Source organism: Abramis brama (assembly GCF_963993115.1).
Source record: "Abramis brama genome assembly, chromosome: 4".
Taxonomy (NCBI): domain Eukaryota; kingdom Metazoa; phylum Chordata; class Actinopteri; order Cypriniformes; family Leuciscidae; genus Abramis; species Abramis brama.
This window is the reverse complement of record NC_139966.1, coordinates 1915604-1937887: the sequence shown is the minus strand read 5'-3', so window position 1 is coordinate 1937887 and position 22284 is coordinate 1915604. Positions and strand designations below refer to the sequence as shown.

The 22284-nt window shown below is 39.6% G+C and overlaps 1 protein-coding gene across 1 annotated transcript in view; it reads left to right on the top strand.

The window, feature by feature from the left end:
• LOC311081450 (NACHT, LRR and PYD domains-containing protein 3-like) overlaps positions 1 to 22284 on the top strand; it is a gene marked incomplete at its 3' end in the record, with an annotated part of 83939 nt that overhangs the window by 36990 nt on the left and 24665 nt on the right. The window contains exon 7 of the mRNA XM_084111987.1: positions 21878 to 22051. Coding sequence (XP_083968113.1) covers positions 21878 to 22051 — 174 coding nt within the window. The remainder of the gene's footprint in view (positions 1 to 21877; positions 22052 to 22284) is intronic.

The window sequence follows — 22284 nt, the reverse complement described above, 5'->3', positions numbered from 1 at the left end:
GTGGTACCCGGTTTCCAGGGGTGGGTGCAGTCTGGCTTGGCCCACCCCGACCTGTGACAGTAGCACTGATAGTGCTGTGAGCAGCTATGTCCTCTGAGATATCTGTTGAATTATTGTAAAGAGTGTAAGTTTTTTTCCTTTTTTTTTAAAAAGTTAAGAAAAATGATACTAAAAAATAAACTCTCACCTTGAAAAAATTTGCTGGGTAAAACACCGTCGGGGAATGAACTGTCATCTGATCACCGAACAAAGATATATTAGGCCTAGGTTACTGACAAATTCATTCCATAAAAAATTAATAAACCTTTTGTTGAAAATACTTACAAATCTCGTCCAGAATTTGTGATAAATCTTCATCAAAGCACTGATCCGGTGAAGCTTCTCCATTGCATTGATTTCCAGACATGATGTAGGCTAACGGTTCGCGTTTCGACGCCTGTTTCGTTCGCATAGGGTTCCGTAAATGATTTAGACAACCTCATTTTAAAGACTGTACAACCATTTTAAAACACCTTTTTTCCCGCCACATTTTCAAAGGGAGTCTATCTCTGTAGGTGGTAGAGATTCTGAAAGCTGATTGTATAACTAGAAATACTTATGACGGATCTGATCTCATCTCGTTTAATAAGATCTGTAATAATCTAATTCACACGAATCCGTCAAAAGAGAAAAATAAGATAGGCCTATGTGAATGCTAACACAAGGGAAAATAACACCAATGTAGACATTCTGTCTCCAAGTGGACGTGTGTGTGTGTGTGTGTGTGTGTGCGTGTGTTTAAAAATCCTTAAAAACTCATTGCTCTAAACTTTTAAATATGACTTTGTAGACGCCATCACATAACATAAGTTTATTTGGTAGATTTCATATGGGTAGTCGGTACTTTACATAAAAAAGGGTGCACAAATAATCAGAAATAAAAACAACTGGTATTAAAACATTTATAATTGTGGGGATGAGCTGGAGGGTTATTTATTTTTCCCACGTTAATTTACCACGTCTAGTACAATTATATGGTTTTGTTTTATTAATACAGTATATACTTTTTCTCTTTCTTTTCTAAAATCTTATCTGATCTAATAAAAAATATACAAAACAAACTAAATATTTTCTAAATAAAATACAATTAAAAAACATTTTTTAATAATTAAATATAAACTCATTTTGAGTTTTGACTACAAACACTTGAAAACACACCTATATATCATAGTTCAAAACAAATAAATATTTATTAATTCCTGAACATTGACTTTCAGTCTTTATTCACCTCTACTCACGTTTTCTCAATAAAATTAATAAAAACGACTGCGCAACTGGGATTTAAACCCTGCTAGTGTCTTCTGGTAGTTACCGAAGCATTAAATAACTATCTCAACTGTTAAATAACATCTAGGAGATTAAAACATGTTCAGATTTGTCTTATTTTAAATAAACACAAAAATAGAGATGAAAATTAGCCTAAGTAAGAAATTTACCTTTGCTATGGTTTAATAAAGTGTCTATGGATATCTTCCGAAAAAAAAAAAATGCTGGTATTTTTCTATATGATTGTAATGTTTCCTGTCCCGTGTTTCCCTTGTCTTGTGTGCACTTTTGTTATTTCCTGTTCTGTGTCATGTTTTTGTAGTCCTTTGTAGTTTTTCTTGCTTATTAGTTCTCCCAGGTGTTTCTAATTAGCCACACCCCCTTGTTATCTTGTTTAGCTTGTTTGTCTGTGTATTTAAACCTCTGTGCTTCAGTTGTTGGTTGTCGGTCGTTGTTTAATGTACTGTTACCTGTTCTTGTCCTGAGTTCCGTGTTCCGCCTGGATTACCTGTTTGTTTTATTAAATGTATGCTTGCACTTGGATTCTCTCTCTGCTTCATCCTTGCCTCAGCGGGACAGAACGACCGACCAAACGATGAATCCAGCAGCATTAAATGAGTCTCTTCGTGTCATGCCTGCAAAGCCTGAGTCTCTTCACGTCATGCCTGATTTTCACAGCCTGACCCGGGAGTTTGCTGGACAGATCGCGGCCTTGGCCCTGGATAGCCTCGATCTGATCCAGTACACCTGGGGATTTATTCCTCTAGCTGCCTCTTGCTCTCTGGGTGACGAGGCAATTAAAGTGTGTTACCGGCTGGGGGCTAGGGAGGTTGACCCAAGGGAGCTTCCCAATCTCTCCGGTCTGGATTGGAGAGAGGCACTCTCCAGATGTCTGAAGAGCTTCCTCCCGTGGCACGCAAGGTCAACACCTGATCTTCACGTCCCGTCCAGTTCAGCCGCATCTTCGCCGCCACTGGTTCCGTCAAGCTCAGAGCGCACTTCTGCTGATCCAGAGACTGTTCACGTCGCTTCTGCTGATCCAGAGACTGTTCACGTCGCTTCTGCTGATCCAGAGACTGTTCACGTCGCTTCTGCTGATCCAGAGACTGTTCACGTCGCTTCTGCTGATCCAGAGACGGTTCACGTCGCTTCTGCTGATCCAGAGACGGTTCACGTCGCTTCTGCTGATCCAGAGCTTCACGCCAGTCCAGCTAAGCCTGCACTTCACGCCAGCCCAGAGTCTCCTTCGCCGCTGGTCCCGCCCAGCTCAGAGTCCTCTTCATCGCTGGTTCCGCCCAGCTCAGAGCCCTCTTCGCCGCTGGTTCCGCCCAGCTCAGAGCCCTCTTCGCCGCTGGTTCCGCCCAGCTCAGAGCCCTCTTCGCCGCTGGTTCCGCCCAGCTCAGAGCCCTCTTCGCCGCTGGTTCCGCCCAGCTCAGAGCCCTCTTCGCCGCTGGATCCGCCCAGCACAAAGCCCTCTTCGCTGGATCTGCCCAGCACAGAGCCCTCACCGCTGGATCTGCCCAGCACAGAGCCCTCACCGCTGGATCTGCCCAGCACAGAGCCCTCACCGCTGGATCTGCCCAGCACAGAGCCCTCACCGCTGGATCTGCCCAGCACAGAGCCCTCACCGCTGGATCTGCCCAGCACAGAGCCCTCACCGCTGGATCTGCCCAGCACAGAGCCCTCACCGCTGGATCTGCCCAGCACAGAGCCCTCACCGCTGGATCTGCCCAGCACAGAGCCCTCACCGCTGGATCTGCCCAGCACAGAGCCCTCACCGCTGGATCTGCCCAGCACAGAGCCCTCACCGCTGGATCTGCCCAGCACAGAGCCCTCACCGCTGGATCTGCCCAGCACAGAGCCCTCACCGCTGGATCTGCCCAGCACAGAGCCCTCACCGCTGGATCTGCCCAGCACAGAGCCCTCACCGCTGGATCTGCCCAGCACAGAGCCCTCACCGCTGGATCTGCCCAGCACAGAGCCCTCACCGCTGGATCTGCCCAGCACAGAGCCCTCACCGCTGGATCTGCCCAGCACAGAGCCCTCACCGCTGGATCTGCCCAGCACAGAGCCCTCACCGCTGGATCTGCCCAGCACAGAGCCCTCACCGCTGGATCTGCCCAGCACAGAGCCCTCACCGCTGGATCTGCCCAGCACAGAGCCCTCACCGCTGGATCTGCCCAGCACAGAGCCCTCACCGCTGGATCTGCCCAGCACAGAGCCCTCACCGCTGGATCTGCCCAGCACAGAGCCCTCACCGCTGGATCTGCCCAGCACAGAGCCCTCACCGCTGGATCTGCCCAGCACAGAGCTCTCACCGCTGCCCAGCACAGAGCTCTCATCGCTGCCCAGCTCAAAACCTTCTTCACTGCTGGTCCTGCCCAGCTCAAAGCCCTCTTCGCCGTTGGTCCTGCCCAGTTCAAAGCCCTCTTCATCGCTGGTCCAGGACTCTTTACCGGGGAGCCTCCCCAAGAAAATTTTGGGGGGGGGCAATACACCTCCGGACCAGTCCGATCCGCCCTGGCCGCCTGAAGGTTCGTGGCCGCCCGAAGGGTCTTCTCCGCCGTGGTCGCCCAAAGGGTCTTCACCGCCATGGCCGCCCGAAGGGTCTTCACCGCCGTGGCCTCCCGAAGGGTCTTCTCCGCCGTGGCCACCCGAAGGGTCTTCACCGCCGTGGCCTCCCGAAGGGTCTTCTCCGCCGTGGCCACCCGAAGGGTCTTCTCCGCCGTGGCCACCCGAAGGGTCTTCACCGCCGTGGCCTCCCGAAGGGTCTTCTCCGCCGTGGCCACCCGAAGGGTCTTCTCCGCCGTGGCCACCCGAAGGGTCTTCACCGCCGTGGCCACCCGAAGGGTCTTCTCCGCCGTGGCCACCCGAAGGGTCTTCTCCGCCGTGGCCACCCGAAGGGTCTTCACCGCCGTGGCCTCCCGAAGGGTCTTCTCCGCCGTGGCCTCCCGAGGGGTCTTCACCGCCGTGGCCGCCCGAGAGGTCTTCGGACAAGATGGCCGAAACCACGCCTGTATCTTCGGACAAGATGGTCTCCTCTGAGCCCGTGTCTGTTCCTGTGCCATGGCCGCCTGAAGGGTCGCCTCCACCCTGTTCGCCTGCACAGCCTGCTCCGCCCTGGCCGCCTGCACAGCCTGCTCCGCCCTGGCCGCCTGCACAGCCTGCTCCGCCCTGGCCGCCTGCACAGCCTGCTCCGCCCTGGCCACCTGCACAGCCTGCTCCGCCCTGGTCACCTGCACAGCCTGCTCCGCCCTGGCCTTCTGCCCTGCCGGAGTCTTCAGGCCCTCTTCCGCTCCACGGGCCTGGCCCCCCGTCCCGCCCCCGGATCCGCCTCAGACCCACCACCCTCCTGGACTTTTATTTTCTGAGGAGTGTCTGGAATCCACTCCTTAGGTGGGGGGCTATGTAATGTTTCCTGTCCCGTGTTTCCCTTGTCTTGTGTGCACTTTTGTTATTTCCTGTTCTGTGTCATGTTTTTGTAGTCCTTTGTAGTTTTTCTTGCTTATTAGTTCTCCCAGGTGTTTCTAATTAGCCACACCCCCTTGTTATCTTGTTTAGCTTGTTTGTCTGTGTATTTAAACCTCTGTGCTTCAGTTGTTGGTTGTCGGTCGTTGTTTAATGTACTGTTACCTGTTCTTGTCCTGAGTTCCGTGTTCCGCCTGGATTACCTGTTTGTTTTATTAAATGTATGCTTGCACTTGGATTCTCTCTCTGCTTCATCCTTGCCTCAGCGTGACAATGATGTTGATATGGCAACTAGTACACAAATTTTGTCAACCAAACATGTGCTGAAGTATTTAAAACAAACGTGTTACAACTAACATCAGCGTTAGGTTGTCAACCGTGCACCCCTATATTAAAAAGGCCCGATCTAAATGATACAGATATAATTTGAAATAGTGTAAAATGAACTGAAGTAGTACAAATAAATAAGAATGTTGGTAGCGTACATCTTATTTTACACACTTTTCGATTAGCTATCTACCTTTAATCTATCATCAACCTCTTATCTTTTGTTAGCGTATGTGTGCGTGTGTGTGTGTGTGTGTGTGTGTGTGTTAGTGATGCGATAACACCTTTGTAGACATTCTGTCACCAAGTGGACGTGTGTGTGTGTGTGTGCGCGTGTGTGTGTGTGTGTGTGTTAGTGATGCGATAACACCTTTGTAGACATTCTGTCACCAAGTGGATGTGTGTGTGTGTGTGTGTGTTAGTGATGCGATAACACCTTTGTAGACATTCTGTCACCAAGTGGACGTGTGTGTGTGTGCGTGTATGTGTGTGCGTGTGTGTGTGTGTGTGTGTGTGTTAGTGATGCGATAACACCTTTGTAGACATTCTGTCACCAAGTGGACGTGTGTGTGTGTGTGTGTGTGTGTGTGTCTACTGTATAGTGATGCATGTCGTGAAAGGTTTACAACGTATTCAATTGTAGACTATCATTTTGTTTTGATTATTGGTTTTATTCACAAACAGGACTGTCCTAAACGGCATGAAGCTTTTGAAGTTCCTAACTTTTATGTCTGTCTATTTACGTGATGGTTGTGGTGAAAATAATATTATTTTGATGCAAAACGGTCCCCAGATAGAGCCGGCACCCATCAGGATCAATCATTCTTTGTTAGCTTGTTTTTAATAATGACTGGAGAAAAAAACGATTTCATCTTAATGTGCAAGGTCCCTCAATGTCCAAGTTAAAGTCAATGCTTTTTTCCTTGTTCAATGTGCAAAGTTCATGGATTGAAGCCAGTTGAAGCTCTTAATCTGTCCTCTCAAACTGCACCAGATTGATGCATTTAACCTTAAAATGTACACAATTATGCGTTGAACACACTGTTCTGGTGACGCAAGAGTTGCAACTATGGCAACTGAGAAGACCATTCTTTGTTTTCTTTATGAAGAATTTTCAGAGACTGGTGAAGTCGGTATAAATATACTACAAAATATCCCCAGTGTTGCTAATAAATTGGGTGGTATTTAAGTTCTGTTGCTTTTATATGAAAATAAATATAATGAGCAAGACACCGAAAGTAGCCTACTTATTTAATTCCATTCCAAATACATGTTTATCAGTCTTTTTCTTTAATACAGACATTTTTTTTTTTTTTTTTTTTTTTTATTTATAAAAATTACATTGCATAACCATAGAGATCGCACTGAGATAGTTTGGGAATATTACCGCATAACGTATAAACATAAAACATGATATCAGAGTTTTATTAAAAATCAAACATTTTAAAAGAGAACAATACATCACGGTTGTTTAAACCAATGAACATCAAGCTGTGTCGTCAGTAAGTGGTTTCCCATCATGCTTTTGATCAGCGCAGTCGGTGGAGAGCAACTGCGCTCGGCTTCAGAATCCGCCAGGTGAGCCTTGCGCTCGCGGGAGATTTTTGACATACGTCAGCATGACATCAGAGCAAGGCTGACCGCACTCGGACCCATTTCTAACCGGCATGCATCTCGCGCTGATCAACGGTGCACGCCGTTTCCGGGAAACATGACGTTCATCCCTGAAACCGTAGCAGTGCAGCTCTCGTGGTACTTTGTTGGCATACGTCACAGTCACGCGGTGTCTCTGTGATGCAGACTAAAAATTGGGCTATGGTCGTTCTAGGTGTTATGGAATTCCAGCAGTTCTAGTGTTAACTTATTTCATTGGTGTTTTAACATTTTACATAATGAATGAAATGCTATAAGACTGATGTATTTTAACGCAATGAAATTACAACTATCTTCTTTAATAAATGACGATGATCACTACTCTGAATATGTTTTTATTATTATTATTTTACATTGAACAAAACAAAATGCTCTGATTGTCCCAGATAAATGTTTTCTGTTACAATTCACATAAAAAATCACAAGCACCCGACAAAAGTAAAATGTAAAATTCTGTTCAAAATGTTATAGGATTTATAGGGTGACGATTTGCTATGGTAAAATAAAACCATACAAGTGTAGTCGTCGTGCCTTCTTAAATCTGATTCACACAATGAAAATACATTAATTATGTTTGAAAAAGATACATGTATTGCCCACTAGGGATATATGCGTTTATTAAAAACTCTGCACCCTATCTGTTTGTAACTTTACAGGTAGGTTATATTAAAAAGGTCTTAGTTACTTCAGACAAGGATTTATTTCGTAACACCTCGTCCATCCACATTTCAAGAAAATATCAATAATAGTTTGAATATATTTAATATTGACATTCTCTTTAGAGAATGCATGTATACAGACAGATCTAATAATCTTACGTCATATAATCCTGTAACACTATCTGTTTTAATCTATCTTTACATCCACAAAACACAAGAATTCGAAGGATAGTCAAATATCTTTATTAGTTCAGACATGTCAATACAGTCAGATTTCAATCAATAAGAATTATGTTACAAAGTTGTACATTATTTTTATTTCAGAATATAAAAGTCACAAACATTTTTTATTTCACAATATAAAAGTCACAAAAAAAATTTTTTTCACTACATAAAAGTTACAAAACATTTCCAAACAACAAAAATGATTTTTTCTTTTATTAGAATGTAAGTAGAAAGTTAAAAACATGTATAATGTGAATTATATCACACAAACAAAAAAATAAATTTCACAGACATTTCAAAATTCTTCTCCATGATGTATTCATCTAAAATATAAAATCATTTTACAAACATTTTTAATCATTTTACAAAACACTCAAGGACATATTATATATTGTCCAAACAAAGGTAAATTTATTCATGCATTTTTAAAAAAGTAGGTTACATTGACAAATTATATAGTCTATTATCCACACAAAAATTACATTTCCAAAATGACAGCCAAAATAGCCTTGATAATCCGGTGACCTGTGTCCCCGAGACATCCGTCCACCTCATCCTCGGTTGTGCCATGGGCCTCGGTGACTGCGACAGGTGTTGCAACTCCATAGTTTTGGGGAATGCCAAATTATGACATCCAAGTTCAGTAGCTGCAGAATTTATTTAACCATTCGATGTTTTTCCACTGTAATCCATTTTTGTAAATTCATCAGTAGTTCCCAACGGTTGAGATGTTGAAGAAGGAGAACCAGTATCCTGAGTCAGATAGTCCGGAGAGTAGTTTCTTAATGTTTGTAGATCGTGGGTGGAGTTATTTGGGAGCCCCTCCTACATGGGACCTCCCACTCGGGATGGAAGAGCTTCACTTTAATGCTCGTATAACGCTCATACGCGCTGGTCCACTGGAAAAACTGATTGATCTTGGAAAAAATCTCAGCCATCACAGGTAGATCCTTCCATTGGAACATGAATTTCAGATCATATAATTTTAAATGATCTTTTTCAGATATCGGCCACGTGAATTCTGGATAGCTCCCAAAATCGCTACAAAGTATGTAGACGTAGTCGTCAGGGTGTTTATTTATCTGGTCCGCCAAAATTCGGTATCTAGTACCCATTGTTAATCCAGCCCACTCACCGATAAAAAGAGGCATGTCCTTACCTTCCTGTAAGTCCGGCCATACTTTTGAATAGAATAAAATCCAATCTCTTTCAGTGAATTTTAATGCCGGATCATCCGTGGAATTTGTGGTGAATCGTTCGTCATTATCCACGTTAAAAAATCGGACTTCTCTGTTGATTTTGTCATAATCATATGTACACGCACGTCCTTCAGACAAGTGAAAAGTATATTTCACAGAATCTGCCGGCTCGTGAAGAAATCGCGTTAAACAAGGTCCATGGGTTTCCCGTTTTTTTCGTGGAGCTAAAGTCAAATCCCCCAGAGCATCAGTAATCCTTCTCTCAGGTGTTTTCAGTGCCGCAGTAGCCATTGCAGGTTGTCTGGTTTGCAAAATCAGAAGTATCTCTAGACTCTCGACATGTTTGTATTCCCTTTTAAACTTTGTCACACTGAGGGAGGGGTAATCCCGGATGAGTGATGTCATTTTAGGACATCCTTAAATCGAGATTGACCTCTCAGCTTTGAGAGGTGTGTTAGTGGGAGGAGTCTGGACCCCATCTTGGACCTCTAATGTATATGTCATTTCGACTCAGACACTGAACTGAACGGTCACTTTTCACAATGGGATCTGTTTGTTGTTACCCCTAATGATTTGGTCTTTTGAATGGTCATTCTCCGGTTTGTCAGTTATAACAAAAAGAAAAGTTGATTCTTTTAAGAATCAGTGGTAACGGTTTATTTTTAGGTGACATATTTATACGTTACAACATTTACTTAATAGTAATAACAGTAAATTACGTTACAAGTAACTAACCATAAGTCAAATCCTAACCGCAACTATATAGCGGTTACAATTAATATTAAACAATACAAGATTATATTGCTTAAGTTCTGTACATTCAGAATACAAAATGTGAAACAGGGTCATCATTTGCATGCTTTGTGTATTTATCGTAAACTATACTTTTCACTCCTCTTTTCTAGTGATTTGGTCTTTTGAATCTTACACAAATGTATGGACGTGTGTGATGCCCGTATAGCTTTACAAGACCATGGTACTTATGGTGTGACAAATATGTTGATGTGTAAAAAATACACCCAAAGATTTAAGCACAACTATTTACACACACGCTAAGTAGAAGTATAACTAATATACTGTAGATTGTGAACATTCCATTATCTGTTTATCTTAGTTCATATGTTTCTTTAATTTGTGCAGGATGTTGAAATGTTAGTTAAAAGGGTATACTTCCATAATATTTTCTTTTAGTAAAGTGTATCACCAAGCACCAAGTTCTGTGTTCGTGGGTGTGATCTCACAGAGATTACAACAATATTACTTTTCTCGAGCACGACATGTATGTAATATGTCTTGTTATCTAGACTTAACACATCAAACAATATTAGGCTAGAAAGATCTAATACTGAATTAATAACTAAATTAAATAAAATGTACAAAAATTTAAAATGTTGTTTTGATTAAGTCTTTTTACCAACGTAGACCAGGGTTCACAGACCGATTTCTTTTAAATGATTTGGGGAAACAAAACTCTTCTTTAATTAAAAACAAACCACTGATCTGTTACCCGATACATAGTTGGCTTGGGAGTGGGTTTTGGTGTGGGAGGGGTCTTTGTGGGAGGTGTCTAGGGGTGGGAGTGGTCTACCTGTGGCTACAGGTCAGATGTCGCAGAGGTCAGTCTAACTTTTGGGATGTAAGAGTGCGGTCGCTTTTCGGTGAACTCCTCACGAGGACATTGCGACTTTTGGAATTAAAATCTCTAAACCTATGGATATGGATAAGCGTTCTGGATATACCTCTGGTCTTGGATATATCCTTGTTGGATAAATCTTTCGTGCTTTGGATATACCTTTTGGATACACAGTGGATATACATTTGATGTGGAATATACCTTTGGATATACCTTTTGGCTCTCTTTCAACAAACGGATTTACAAAAACGTAAGGCTATTTTTTAGATACTGTGATTTTTAACATGGTGTGGTTTTAATATGTGTTTGAGACACTTTTAAAGATATTTTATGTTAAATGTAGCATTTTACACAATGTGTGGATGGATACATTTACTTTTCTGTAAATTATTGATTTTAACATCTTAAAATAGCTAACTCATTTTTAATAACTCTTTTAGAGAAAAATGCAATTTTAACTTATTTCATTAATGTTTTAAAAGTGATGGACAAAAATATACACTTTTAAAGATACTTTATGTAAAATGTAACGTTTTATAAATAATGTGTGAAAGTTAAATGATTATGGATCAACATTTTTAAAAAATTATTTTTTTGTAATGAAAAACTCTCTTAACTCGTTATACTCTTCTGTAAATGACTGAACATTGATTTTCAATGTTTTAACATTTATGTTTTAACATAAAATGTTGTTTTAGATGTTTTAATACTATGTTATAACACATTTAGATATCTTTAAGAAAATATAATTTAAACTTTAAACAATGTTTCATACACCTTTAAACACTATGTAATTGTGAATGTACAACTTTTCTTCAAATGTATTAGAAAATAGATCTATTTGCTCGGTATAATTTTAATACATGTTGTTTTAGATGTTTTAATGTGGATCGTGGGAAAATTTCCCACGGTTTATGTTTTAACATAAAATGTTGTTTTAGATGTTTTAATACTAATAGATTTTGATAGCTTTAAGATAATGTTTTAACATTTTACAATGTATGAACACTAAAGACGTGTATTTTAACTTTATACAACGTTTATACATCTTTAAACACAATGTTATTGTGAAAGTACAGCTTTTTCTTTAAATGTATGTTAGAAAATAGAACTATTTGCTTTTCGGATTTTGTCATTTTTGGAGTTAAAAGCTCAGAGCCTTTGGAGATGGATAATAAGAGTTTTGGTTCTCCTTTCAACAACAACAAAACGGAAATATAAATACGTAGGTCGGCTTTTAATACTTGTTTTTAATATTATGATGTGTTTGAGACACTTTTTTAAAGATATTTTATGTAAAATGTAAAATTTTACAAATAATGCGTAAAAGATAAATGCTTACGGGTCAACATTTTTTAAAAATGATCTTTTTGTAATGAAAAAACTCTCTTAACTGTAAATGACTGAACATTGATTTTTCAATGTTTTAACATTTTAAAATGTTGTTTTAGATGTTTTGATACTGACACATTTTGATAGCTTTAAGATAATGTTTTAACATCTTGAAATGACACTAATTCATTTTTAAAAGTGATTAATGTACATCTGTCTTCTTTAATAAAAACACTGATCTCATCTCTGACTATGTTTTATTGTACATTTCTTTAAAAAGTTTTAATATACACTGTTTAGAACTACTGAGCGTGGGAATTTTCCCACGCTTCAGATGTTCAACCCATAAGGAGGTGTGGCGTAAGTCCGATTTTCCCACGGTGTGTACGTACAGCCCATAAGTGGGAGGAGCAAGCGTGGGAAAAATCCCACGGTCACGTGGTCTGTCCGGAGGTGGGTGGGTGGGAGGTAGAAGGGGGCGGGGCAAGCGTGGGAATATTCCCACGGTCAAAAGGGGGCGGGGCTTAAGGGCCATAAATCACTCAAAGTGACATATGTAGCCCTTTAACCTCTCTCCTAACATCTTGATGTAGGTCTGGCTTGCCAGGCTAGGTATAGACAGCTTCTTTGAAACACATGGAGTCTTTAACCACTGTGCAACTGATGTGAGCAAAACATACAAAAAAATGTAACATCATTTATTAAACATTTATGAAACGCATAGTCGTGTTTAGTAAATGATTAGTTAATCATTAACTAATCAATTGTAAATAACATAACTAAATCTACAAAACATATAATAAACATATCACTAATTAATCATTTATGAATGATTAGTCATGTTTTGTAAATGATTAGTTAATCATTAACTAATCAATTGAAAATGACTTGTAACACAATTTACAAAACATACATAAAATGTTAGTATATCACTTGCTACTCATTTATGAATGTTCTGTAAATGATTAGTTCATCATTAACTAATCACTTATAAATGACTTACAACTGAACGTTATTATAAAGTGTTACCGTTATGGTAATAATATTAAATTATGGTTAATTCAAGGCTTTTAATATGCACACATTCGCTATCTATTTTTTAATCTATAGTATTCTATACTCTCCGTTCGTCTTCACATGTATAAATATGTTAAAACATGTTTTTTTAGGGCCTTAAGGTTTTAGGGCTAAAGAAGCCCTGAAACCCTGTATATCTATATTATCTATATTATTATTATGGTTGTTATTAAAAGTGAATAAATCTAAAACTTTTGAGACTATTATTTTGTGTTATAGAATTTGTCATGAAGATGTGACCATTTCTTCTTTTTATGTAGGCTTACTAAATAATCTTAATATAAAAAAGGGAGGGGGGTGTCCTTTTTCAGTTTCAACACATGCCCATCTAAAGGTCTGTGCATGGCCCTGGCTTACATTAATATCTTGAGATTTTCTTTTAGTGGAAAACATTAAACAATGTGTGTAAACAAAACATATACAGAACAAAAGCATTAAAGCTGAAGCAGAGTGAACGGAAAAAAGCGCTAATAAAGCAGACAGTGCCAGTTATCGTAGAGAACGTACATATAAACTCGAATCAGCATATTATTATTATTATTTTTTTATTCTTTCACATTTTCATATTGAGGAATAAAAAAGAATATAGCCAAAGCTCAGGATTTATGTGCTCACACTGTACGGTCCGAACGTCGAGCTGCGACTTGACTGCTCACACTATACGTGTGAAATATGCGCGAATCAGCGCGATAAATCCTCGTGCCGGGTTGCGCCTATGGACGATATCATGTAGCCTATCCAGAGATATTGTCAAAACAAGCATCAGCTATCAATATCAAGAAGATTTAGCATTTCCAATTTATATATTAAATTATTAGTAGGCTAGTATTATTGTATTATTATTATTATTATTATTATTAGGGAAGGCTACTTTTATTATTAAACTGATAGGCTATTATAATTAAATAGCCACGCAACAAATTTCATAGCGCATCACCGCATAACCAACGCGCTGTGAGGATAATAAAATATTAGCCTACATAGAAGCTTTACTTCTCCTCATTAAAAATTGTCTAAAACTTTAGGTCGATTACAATGAATTATATACATATAATTAATTATTAACAGTCTATAATATGTCCGAACACTGCAATAATTCATCAATGAAAATTAAAAACAGCTTTATTTAATTATTTTTTTTTTAATAATAAAAGAGGCAAAGTGTACATCGCAGGTGGCTTGGAAGAAGTGGGTAATGGTTAATCCATTTTGCAACACAAACTGGAGGTAAGCAACAGTAATAGCTTTGAACTACAGAACTTAAAGATCTCCCTTTTTTCGTTTTTTTTTTTTTTTGCAGATGAAACTGTTTTCGCGCAGGCGCAGTGAGGGAAAAAAACACTGAGTTTAGGGCAATCGGTTCGTAGCTCTGCTTCAACTGTGCGATATAGTCACGAGGAGCGACCAAAATTTCTAACATGCCTGAAATTCATCCGACCATCCGATTGCCGGTCGTGAGAGGTTAATCGCCTCTTGTTTCCCCCCATACACTGCACGAACACGGCACGACAAACGACGCACGACAAAGCTGAAAATCGTCCCGACCCGAAAAAGAGTCGCACGAGTCAGAATTCGGCTCAAAATCGGACGAAAATCACACAGTGTATGCCCGCCTTTACCTGAAAACCTACCTGAGACGATCCTCATCAGCCTGTCTACCATCCATCTTCTGAGCCTTCATCTTCATCATCTGCAAAGAGAAAGAGAGACTAAATTATCATTCAGCTAAGCTTCCATTGTTTATCTAATTTCAGTTTACTCACCATTCATCTCTGGATCCGATCCATTCTGCGAAATAAACACAGTAAACTTACCATCTCGTCTGTTCCCTGTGTGAATCGTGACAGCAATATATTAGGGTCTGTTCTATACGCACTATTAAGAGGCATAACTTATTAAACTTATAAAACTTTATTTTATATCTGGGAAAACAAACTATACCCACTAATCAGTCTTATCTGCTTAGGAATGGAATGCTTGGGGGGATTCCAGATACAGCAAGAAATCATCAGCATTTAAAGGAATGTAATCGTTTGGTTTTAGCCAGGTTTCTGTCAAACACAGCACATCTAGATTATAGTATGTAATCATATCATTAACAATAAGTGCTTTTGAAGTAAGAGATCTAATATTCAGCAACCCAAGCTTTATCATTTGCTCACTTGTATTATATCTGTTTTTTATTTGATTAACATCAATTCAATTTTTTACGGCTGCAGCTATCGATTCTTTTTGTAATCGATTAATCTAGCACTTTATCGATCGATTAATCGAGTAATCGGATAAAAAAAAATTAGTGTGTTTTTAAACAACCAAAACAAATAATGCATAACGAAAATGATGTGGCTGTAAAATAATCAAGCATTTGGCTTTTATTTCTCAAAACAAAAACAAAAAAAACAGAGGTATTTATTCTAACTCCAACATTTGGCTCCAAAACTAAGCCTATTTATTGCAATTTTTACCCATTTAGTGTTTATAAGTGCCAGTGCCAACAATTATATAACAATACAGTTAAGTCAACTTTATACTGTAAAACATGTATGACATGTAAAACTATGAATACAAACTTAAATAGTAAAGGCCATTTGGCCACTTAGTTTTGTCTTCTTAATACAACATTACAAAAAAAGGATTGCACCTTCTGCAAATTACCCACTGGAGAACAAAAATAAATTAAATGAATATAAAATATCAAGCCAAACAGGTACACAATGTATACAATTTATAAAAAAAAATAAGTGTAGCTTTGAAAAGGGGAATGTTTTATTGCAAATGTGCATTTTGTTAAATAGAAAAAGAACAGCATTTTGTTTTTTACTTAGGCTAGTTGAAGTATATTAGCACGTTTTGTAGTATTATATTTTTTTGTTAATTGAAAATGTTCTATGCTCAGTTACTTTGGTAGCCGATTATGTCTTCCCCAAAAGTACGAGTGGATTTGGAGAAGCAGGCTGGTGGGGGTTTTCATTTTTTGTTGTTGTCTGTAACTATTTGGCAGACGTGACAAACAAGGTCTTTTGCAAAGACTGCAATACAATATTTGTTCCTCCATCACGTCCCGGTGTATACAGTGAATGCATGCTGAAATTATTGTTGCGTGGCTACATAAAAGTTTGAGCATATGTGATGCATTGCCGCAATTGGTCTGACTGGCACGTGAGAGAGACAAGGGTGTGGGTGTGTGTGTGTGTGTGTGTGTGTGTGTGTGTGTGTGTGTGTGTGTGTGAGAAGGGGTTCTTTTTTTAGGCTATACTCTCTTGCAGTTGAACGTGAATACATTTACTACTTTAAAACATGAAAGCTAAACATCATATCTAGTCAAACTGCATCACGACATCACTACAAATACAGTATGGGATTAAAATCAGCGAACATCAATGTATAGGCTTAGGCACGGGCGGAAATATTGGCGCTGGGTTAAAAAAAAAATGCGGGGGACAGAATCGTTACCTTGTTTCAGCGACGCTGAAAGGAAGCGATCCCAAACTTTAGACATTCTCTGCCGTTTATGGACATCTTTACTCTCCGCCATCGCGCCAACTAAATTCAAAATGTATCACGCGCTATGGTGTGCTTCCTGAACATTGAACAACGGTCCGTGTGAAATCAGATCCCTGCGCGTATAGTGCGCGTCATAGGAATTTAACGAGGCTTCGAGGCAGAGTTTTTGCCTCGAGGAATTTTTGTAATCGAGTAAATCGAGTAACTCGATGAATCGTTTCAGCCCTACAATTTTTACCCTTGGATGGGTTTGGAAGTTTTTTGTATGTCTTAATTCGGGGAACAGACACAGTCTCTATATGATGATATCTAGGTGAAAGAGGCTCTATGTGATGGGATTTATCTGACCTTGGTGACGTGAGACAGCTAGCAGACGGTCGGTTTAGCCAGTCTGTCTGCTTCCTGACCTGAGCCCCAGATTGATATGTTTGAGCTCTAAGACTATGTGCCATATTACTAGAGAGAAGAGCAGCACCATCCCAGGAGGGATGAATACCATCTCTTTTCAAAAGGTCAGGTCTGCCCCAAAAACTTTTCCAATTGTCTATGAATTCTATATTATTTTGCGGACACCACTTAGACAACCAGCCATTGAGTGAGGACAATCTACTAAGTATCTCATCACTTCTGCGAACAGGAAGGAGGCCAGAGCAAATTACAGTGCATGACATCATACTTGCGAGTTCACACACCTCTTTAAAATTAATTTTAGTGATCTCCTACTGGCAGAGTCGAACATCATTAGTGCCGACGTGAATAATAATCTAAGAGAATTTACGATTAGCATTAGCCAGCACTTTTAAATGTGCTTTGATGTCAGGCGCTCTGGCTCCCGGCAAACATGTGACTATGGTGGGTAGTGTCTCTATTTTCACATTCCATGTAATAGAATCACCAATTACTAGGGCACAATCAACAGGATTCTCAGTGGGTGTTTCACTGAGTGGGGAGAACCTGTTTGATGTTGTAATCGGTACGGAAGAGCGGTGTTTTGTCCCGCGACTACAGCGTCTCACCGTCACCCAGTTGCCCTGCTGCACGGGCTCTACTTCAGCCGGAACCGAACAGTGTACAGAGTTCACTAAGCTAGTCGCATCCAAAGCAGTATCTAAAGCCCTTGCACTCTTACAATTAACCTTGATTAAAGCTTGGATGCGTGTCTCTAGTTCTGAAATCTTCCCCGTCAGCTTGACTATCTCCCTGCATTTATCACATGCAAATCCTATGCTGACAGAGAAGGATATACTAAACATGTTGCATGAGGTGCAAGTAACAATAAGATGACATTACTTAATGTGTTTGTTGACTGTTCCTACTCACCTAAGTTTTTTGATGGACTCGTAAAAGGCGCGCATGTGAGAGAAAAATAAATAAATAAAGAGCGCACGGATGGCATGCTAACAGGCTAGCAAATTACTAGCGTGTTGTGCTAGCAATAACGATTTAGATTGAAGCTAGCGATGTCAGGTTAATGTGTGATGTTGAGTAAGTTATATTTAGCAGTATAAACAACAAGGAATGATAGTAAATAATGATTCAAAACAGAAAGATATACGAAGCTTTCAGACGCAAACCAACACAACAGCAGCAGAAGCAATGAGGCAGACAGGAGCAATCGATTTTAGCAATTGCATTTTCCAAGACAAGTTAACTTGAGAGCTCTGTCCTGAGATCCAGGCAGATATTTTTTAAAGCATGTTAATTCATTATTTTTTTGTAATATTATTAAATTGTAAAACTGGAATTCATTTTATGTGGTCAGCATTTCGTGGGCCGCATTTGCATCCCTGACGGGCCGCATGCGCAGGCTACAGGTTGTGAGTCACTGATATAGATATACCAGGATCCATGGAAAGTCACTCAATCCATAGAAGTATGTGATGGGGAGCCGCCTCGAGAAGCAATGACATCCAAAAAGGCTGCCACCTCCTTTGGGTCCTTAAACAACCTTTCTCACCCGTCCACTTTAATCCTAAGAATTGCACGGTAGAACATAGCAAAGGCAATTCATTTCTCCTTGAGCCGTTGTTTAACTTGAAAAAACTCTTGCCTCTTCCTCACCACTACTGCAGAGAAATGCTCGAACAACATGATGCTGGCTCCATTGTACTCCAGGTCGTGCACTTTCCTTGCAGCCTGCATAATCCGGGCTCTGTGCTGCTAATAATACAATTTTACAATGACAGCACAAGGACGTTGATCCGTTGGCGGTCGGCACTAAGGGACCTGATGACATATGTCAATTTTAACTAATCCCCCTTGAAACAACTGAATTGTAAGATCTCAGGCAATCAGGACTGAAAAAAGTCACCCGGGTTGCTACTCTCGCAGCCCTCTGGGGGGCCGATGATCTGCACATTGTACTGCCAGTTCCTATTCTCAACATCCTCAATTTTCTCCACAGCAGATTCCAGCTTGTTCTCTTAACTCTGTAAACCTTGCACCATGTGAAGTCATAGCAACCTCCACGCCTGAGACTCGGCAATCCATTTCGTCAAATCGCATGTCCAACCACACCAGTTTCGAGGAACAGCCGTCGAGCCTCTGCACAACTCAATCTATTTTCCTGTCGAGTGAAGTTTCAATCTCTTTAAGGACTTCCGTTGTAATCCTTTCGAGCAGGTTGTCAATCTCGGCCTTCGCTAACAATCCGGGAGGCTGGTCCGCCATGTTAGTTTGACCGCTCTGAGAAGAGCCCACCTTGCTCAGTTTATGAGCTTTTGCAGAGAAGATGAGCTTTTTCTGAGTTCTAGGCATAGTCCTTTCCATCAAATGTATAACATAAAGCCAAAGATGTCACAATTCTAATACTAAAAATAAAAACGTGTTGCGGGAGAAAGAAACATTACTGTTCAGACAGTAAATGCTATCACGCATACTAAGTGTTACTGCTGAGTCTACTGCTAAGCTGAAAACTGCTGCAACCTGAATATATATACAAAACTAAAAAGTCAAAGCATGTTTCCAGTACGTTCAATACGTTTCAACTGTTTTGATTAATACATTTTAAACATTTACTTTTCCCCCTGAAAACCTTGGCAAAAGTTTGGTTATGTTTTTTAACTTTGTATCAACTTATTTAAAAAAATTGAATAAGCTGTTCCTGTAAAGATATTCCACCTTTAAAATAATATATTGGTTTATTTAGAGTCAGAGTGTCAGCCACGTCCAAAAGTGAGTAACTTTAGTAAATTGTGGATAAGTGCTGATTCAAGACACAAACTGTTTAGATTGATTCAGTCCGAGTTGGTGAAGTGGTTCGATCAGTTCACACAAAAAAAAGGTTCAAGAGAAAGATTTGTTAACCCTCTGAGGTCGACAAACGCGCGGGCGCGTTTTGCCGGATTTTCTCCACATTGTAGCACTATAAACTTAAATTACTCCATCATTTATGGTCATACAGAAAAAAGAAATATAAAAAAAGAATCTGTGATATTTCTCCTTTTGTATGTGTCCACTTACAATCAAATCAAAACATTGTGCTTTTGTAAAATAAAGAAAATAAACAGGGTGTGCTTTCTTCCTCTCCGTCGCGGTGAACATTTTTTTCTTGAGCACGTCTATAAACTGAAACAAAACTCAGCGAATACTTGTCACACATTTATGAGCCATATACCTTTATAAACATTTAAGTGTGTACTTTTAAATAATCGGATTCAAAACGAAAACAAATATTCTCTGTTTACGTAATTTGTATAAAACCAACAAGATGTCCAGCTTCTCAAACGCTTGCTCATTACAGTTAATTTGGCCACGCCTACTCGCGCAAAAGATATTCACATGCAAATCTCCACATGGAACGCGAACGCGCTCGTTACCTCAACAACAAAACACTTCACTTCACTTTTCGTCGAGTTTGAAAGACGTGCCTGAGCTTACATTGGATTTAGGCTACCTCAGAAGAAGAAGAACGCGATCTGAAGACAAGAAAGATAAGGTAAGAAATTCTTACATAGCCTAGTTTGTTATTGTTGCATAAATGTCACATTGCAGTTGAACTGTTGCTAGATATATGGGGAATATTATAATATTTAGACCCGTGTTTACTGTGTTTGTGGATATCTGCTCAAACATAGATATGTTTATGGTTAACCATAATGTTTTATATTTGAGCGTGATCGCGTTTGAATGTATCATATTTTGCAAGCGATCGCGTTTGAATGTATCATATTTTGGATGAAAGCAAAACGCACCAAACGGCTTCATGTTTTTATTATTATCTCATTTCATATCATCATAACGGATGGAAACATTTGAAGTAACATGATAATCAATATATTTTTCTCTAGCTTAGTTGTTACTGAAATCTTTTGGAAGATTTATAGGCTGCTATAGGTTATTTATTGTTATTATTATTTTATCCGCACTGCGCATATACTTTATGCCTACAAGGCACAACAAACCTGGTGTTCATTATATTATATATCGTTGGAAACGTGTGTGTGTGTGTGTGTGTATTCTGTGAATTTTAAAAAGGAATTTTAAAAAGCAATTTTAACCAGAAAAATCTAATATTTATTTCCAAAATCGTGCAGGCCTTTCTCTTGATATCAGTATGTTCACTTTTTTTTTTTCAGGTCCCAGATGCCACTGAGGACTTCAACATTCACATGAGTCTCAGTACGTGAACATGGTAAAGTGAAAATCTTGGAAATGAAAGGAATGTACAGTGTTTTTAGGAATGGCACAAAGGTCTCTGTCTTTGAAGTGCTTTTTTGGCATTTGTTGTGTATCTTTGGATTATGTTGTGTTGTAAATAAATCCAAACAATTTAAAAGCCATTCTTTTTTAAATCTCCTCATTTACAGTATTGTGCAAGGTTGCTCAGAATGATAGGGGCCTGATAGCTCCTAATAGGGCCGTTAGGGGAGGTTCTTTGTCTTTCTCAGGTGAGAAAAGCTTACATATTAATGAGCTCTCGCATAAGGCTTTTTCACACAAAACACGTCGTAAAATTTTTAAATCAATATATTGTCTTATCTGAATGAGCAGTCAGGGTGATTTTCACATAGTTTTGCAGCAAATATTCTAGGCTACGTCATACAATTTTCAAAAGTCTTGTGAAGAAATAATCAGTATGGGTTTCATGGCCTTATTTCAGTGAGAATTTTTTTTTGTATTTTCAAAAACCACGCATAAATGTCATTATCTCAAAACTACAAACTTTTACATACATGCTGTTGATATATTATTGTAGCAGAGTTTGTGCTGAATACAGTGTAATTAGACTTTAGCCATGAAAATGTCACAAGTAACAGATATAACCAGAAATGTCAGAGCATGTCAGAACACCTCCAGGGCCCAGAAAACAGCTCAGACCTCAGAGGGTTAACGAACTGGAGATCACTAGTTACTACTTGTGTTGTATTGTCATTAGCTCCTTGCAGTTTTCTGCTAAAACTATTTTTTCACACAGTTACAAATAATACCTAATGAATGGCTGAAGTAGGTATAAATGTGCAAGCCATGAGGACTGTTGCTGTGTGTTTTTATAGATTGTCTGGCTGTATGGTGACAGAGGAAGGATGTGGTTTTGTGTCTTCAGCTCTGAGTTCAAACCCCTCACACCTGAGAGAGCTGGATTTGAGCTACAATCACCCAGGAGATTCAGGAGTCAAGGAGCTCTCTGAAAAACTGGAGGATCCAAACTGCACACTGGAAAAACTCAAGTATGTGAAGCAGGAATAGTTTTGATTAAACCACTCCAAAAACAGCATTACCATCTTCACTTATTACAAACTAATTTGACTTAATTTCTTTCATACATTTACAAAAGTTCCAATTGATAATTAACAGAGGTTTAGCTCTAGTTATACTATTGAATGCTTCATTCTGATTGATTGATGAATTTGTGTAATTATTATCCAGTAAACCCACACCTAAAGTAGTTCCAGTCATGTCT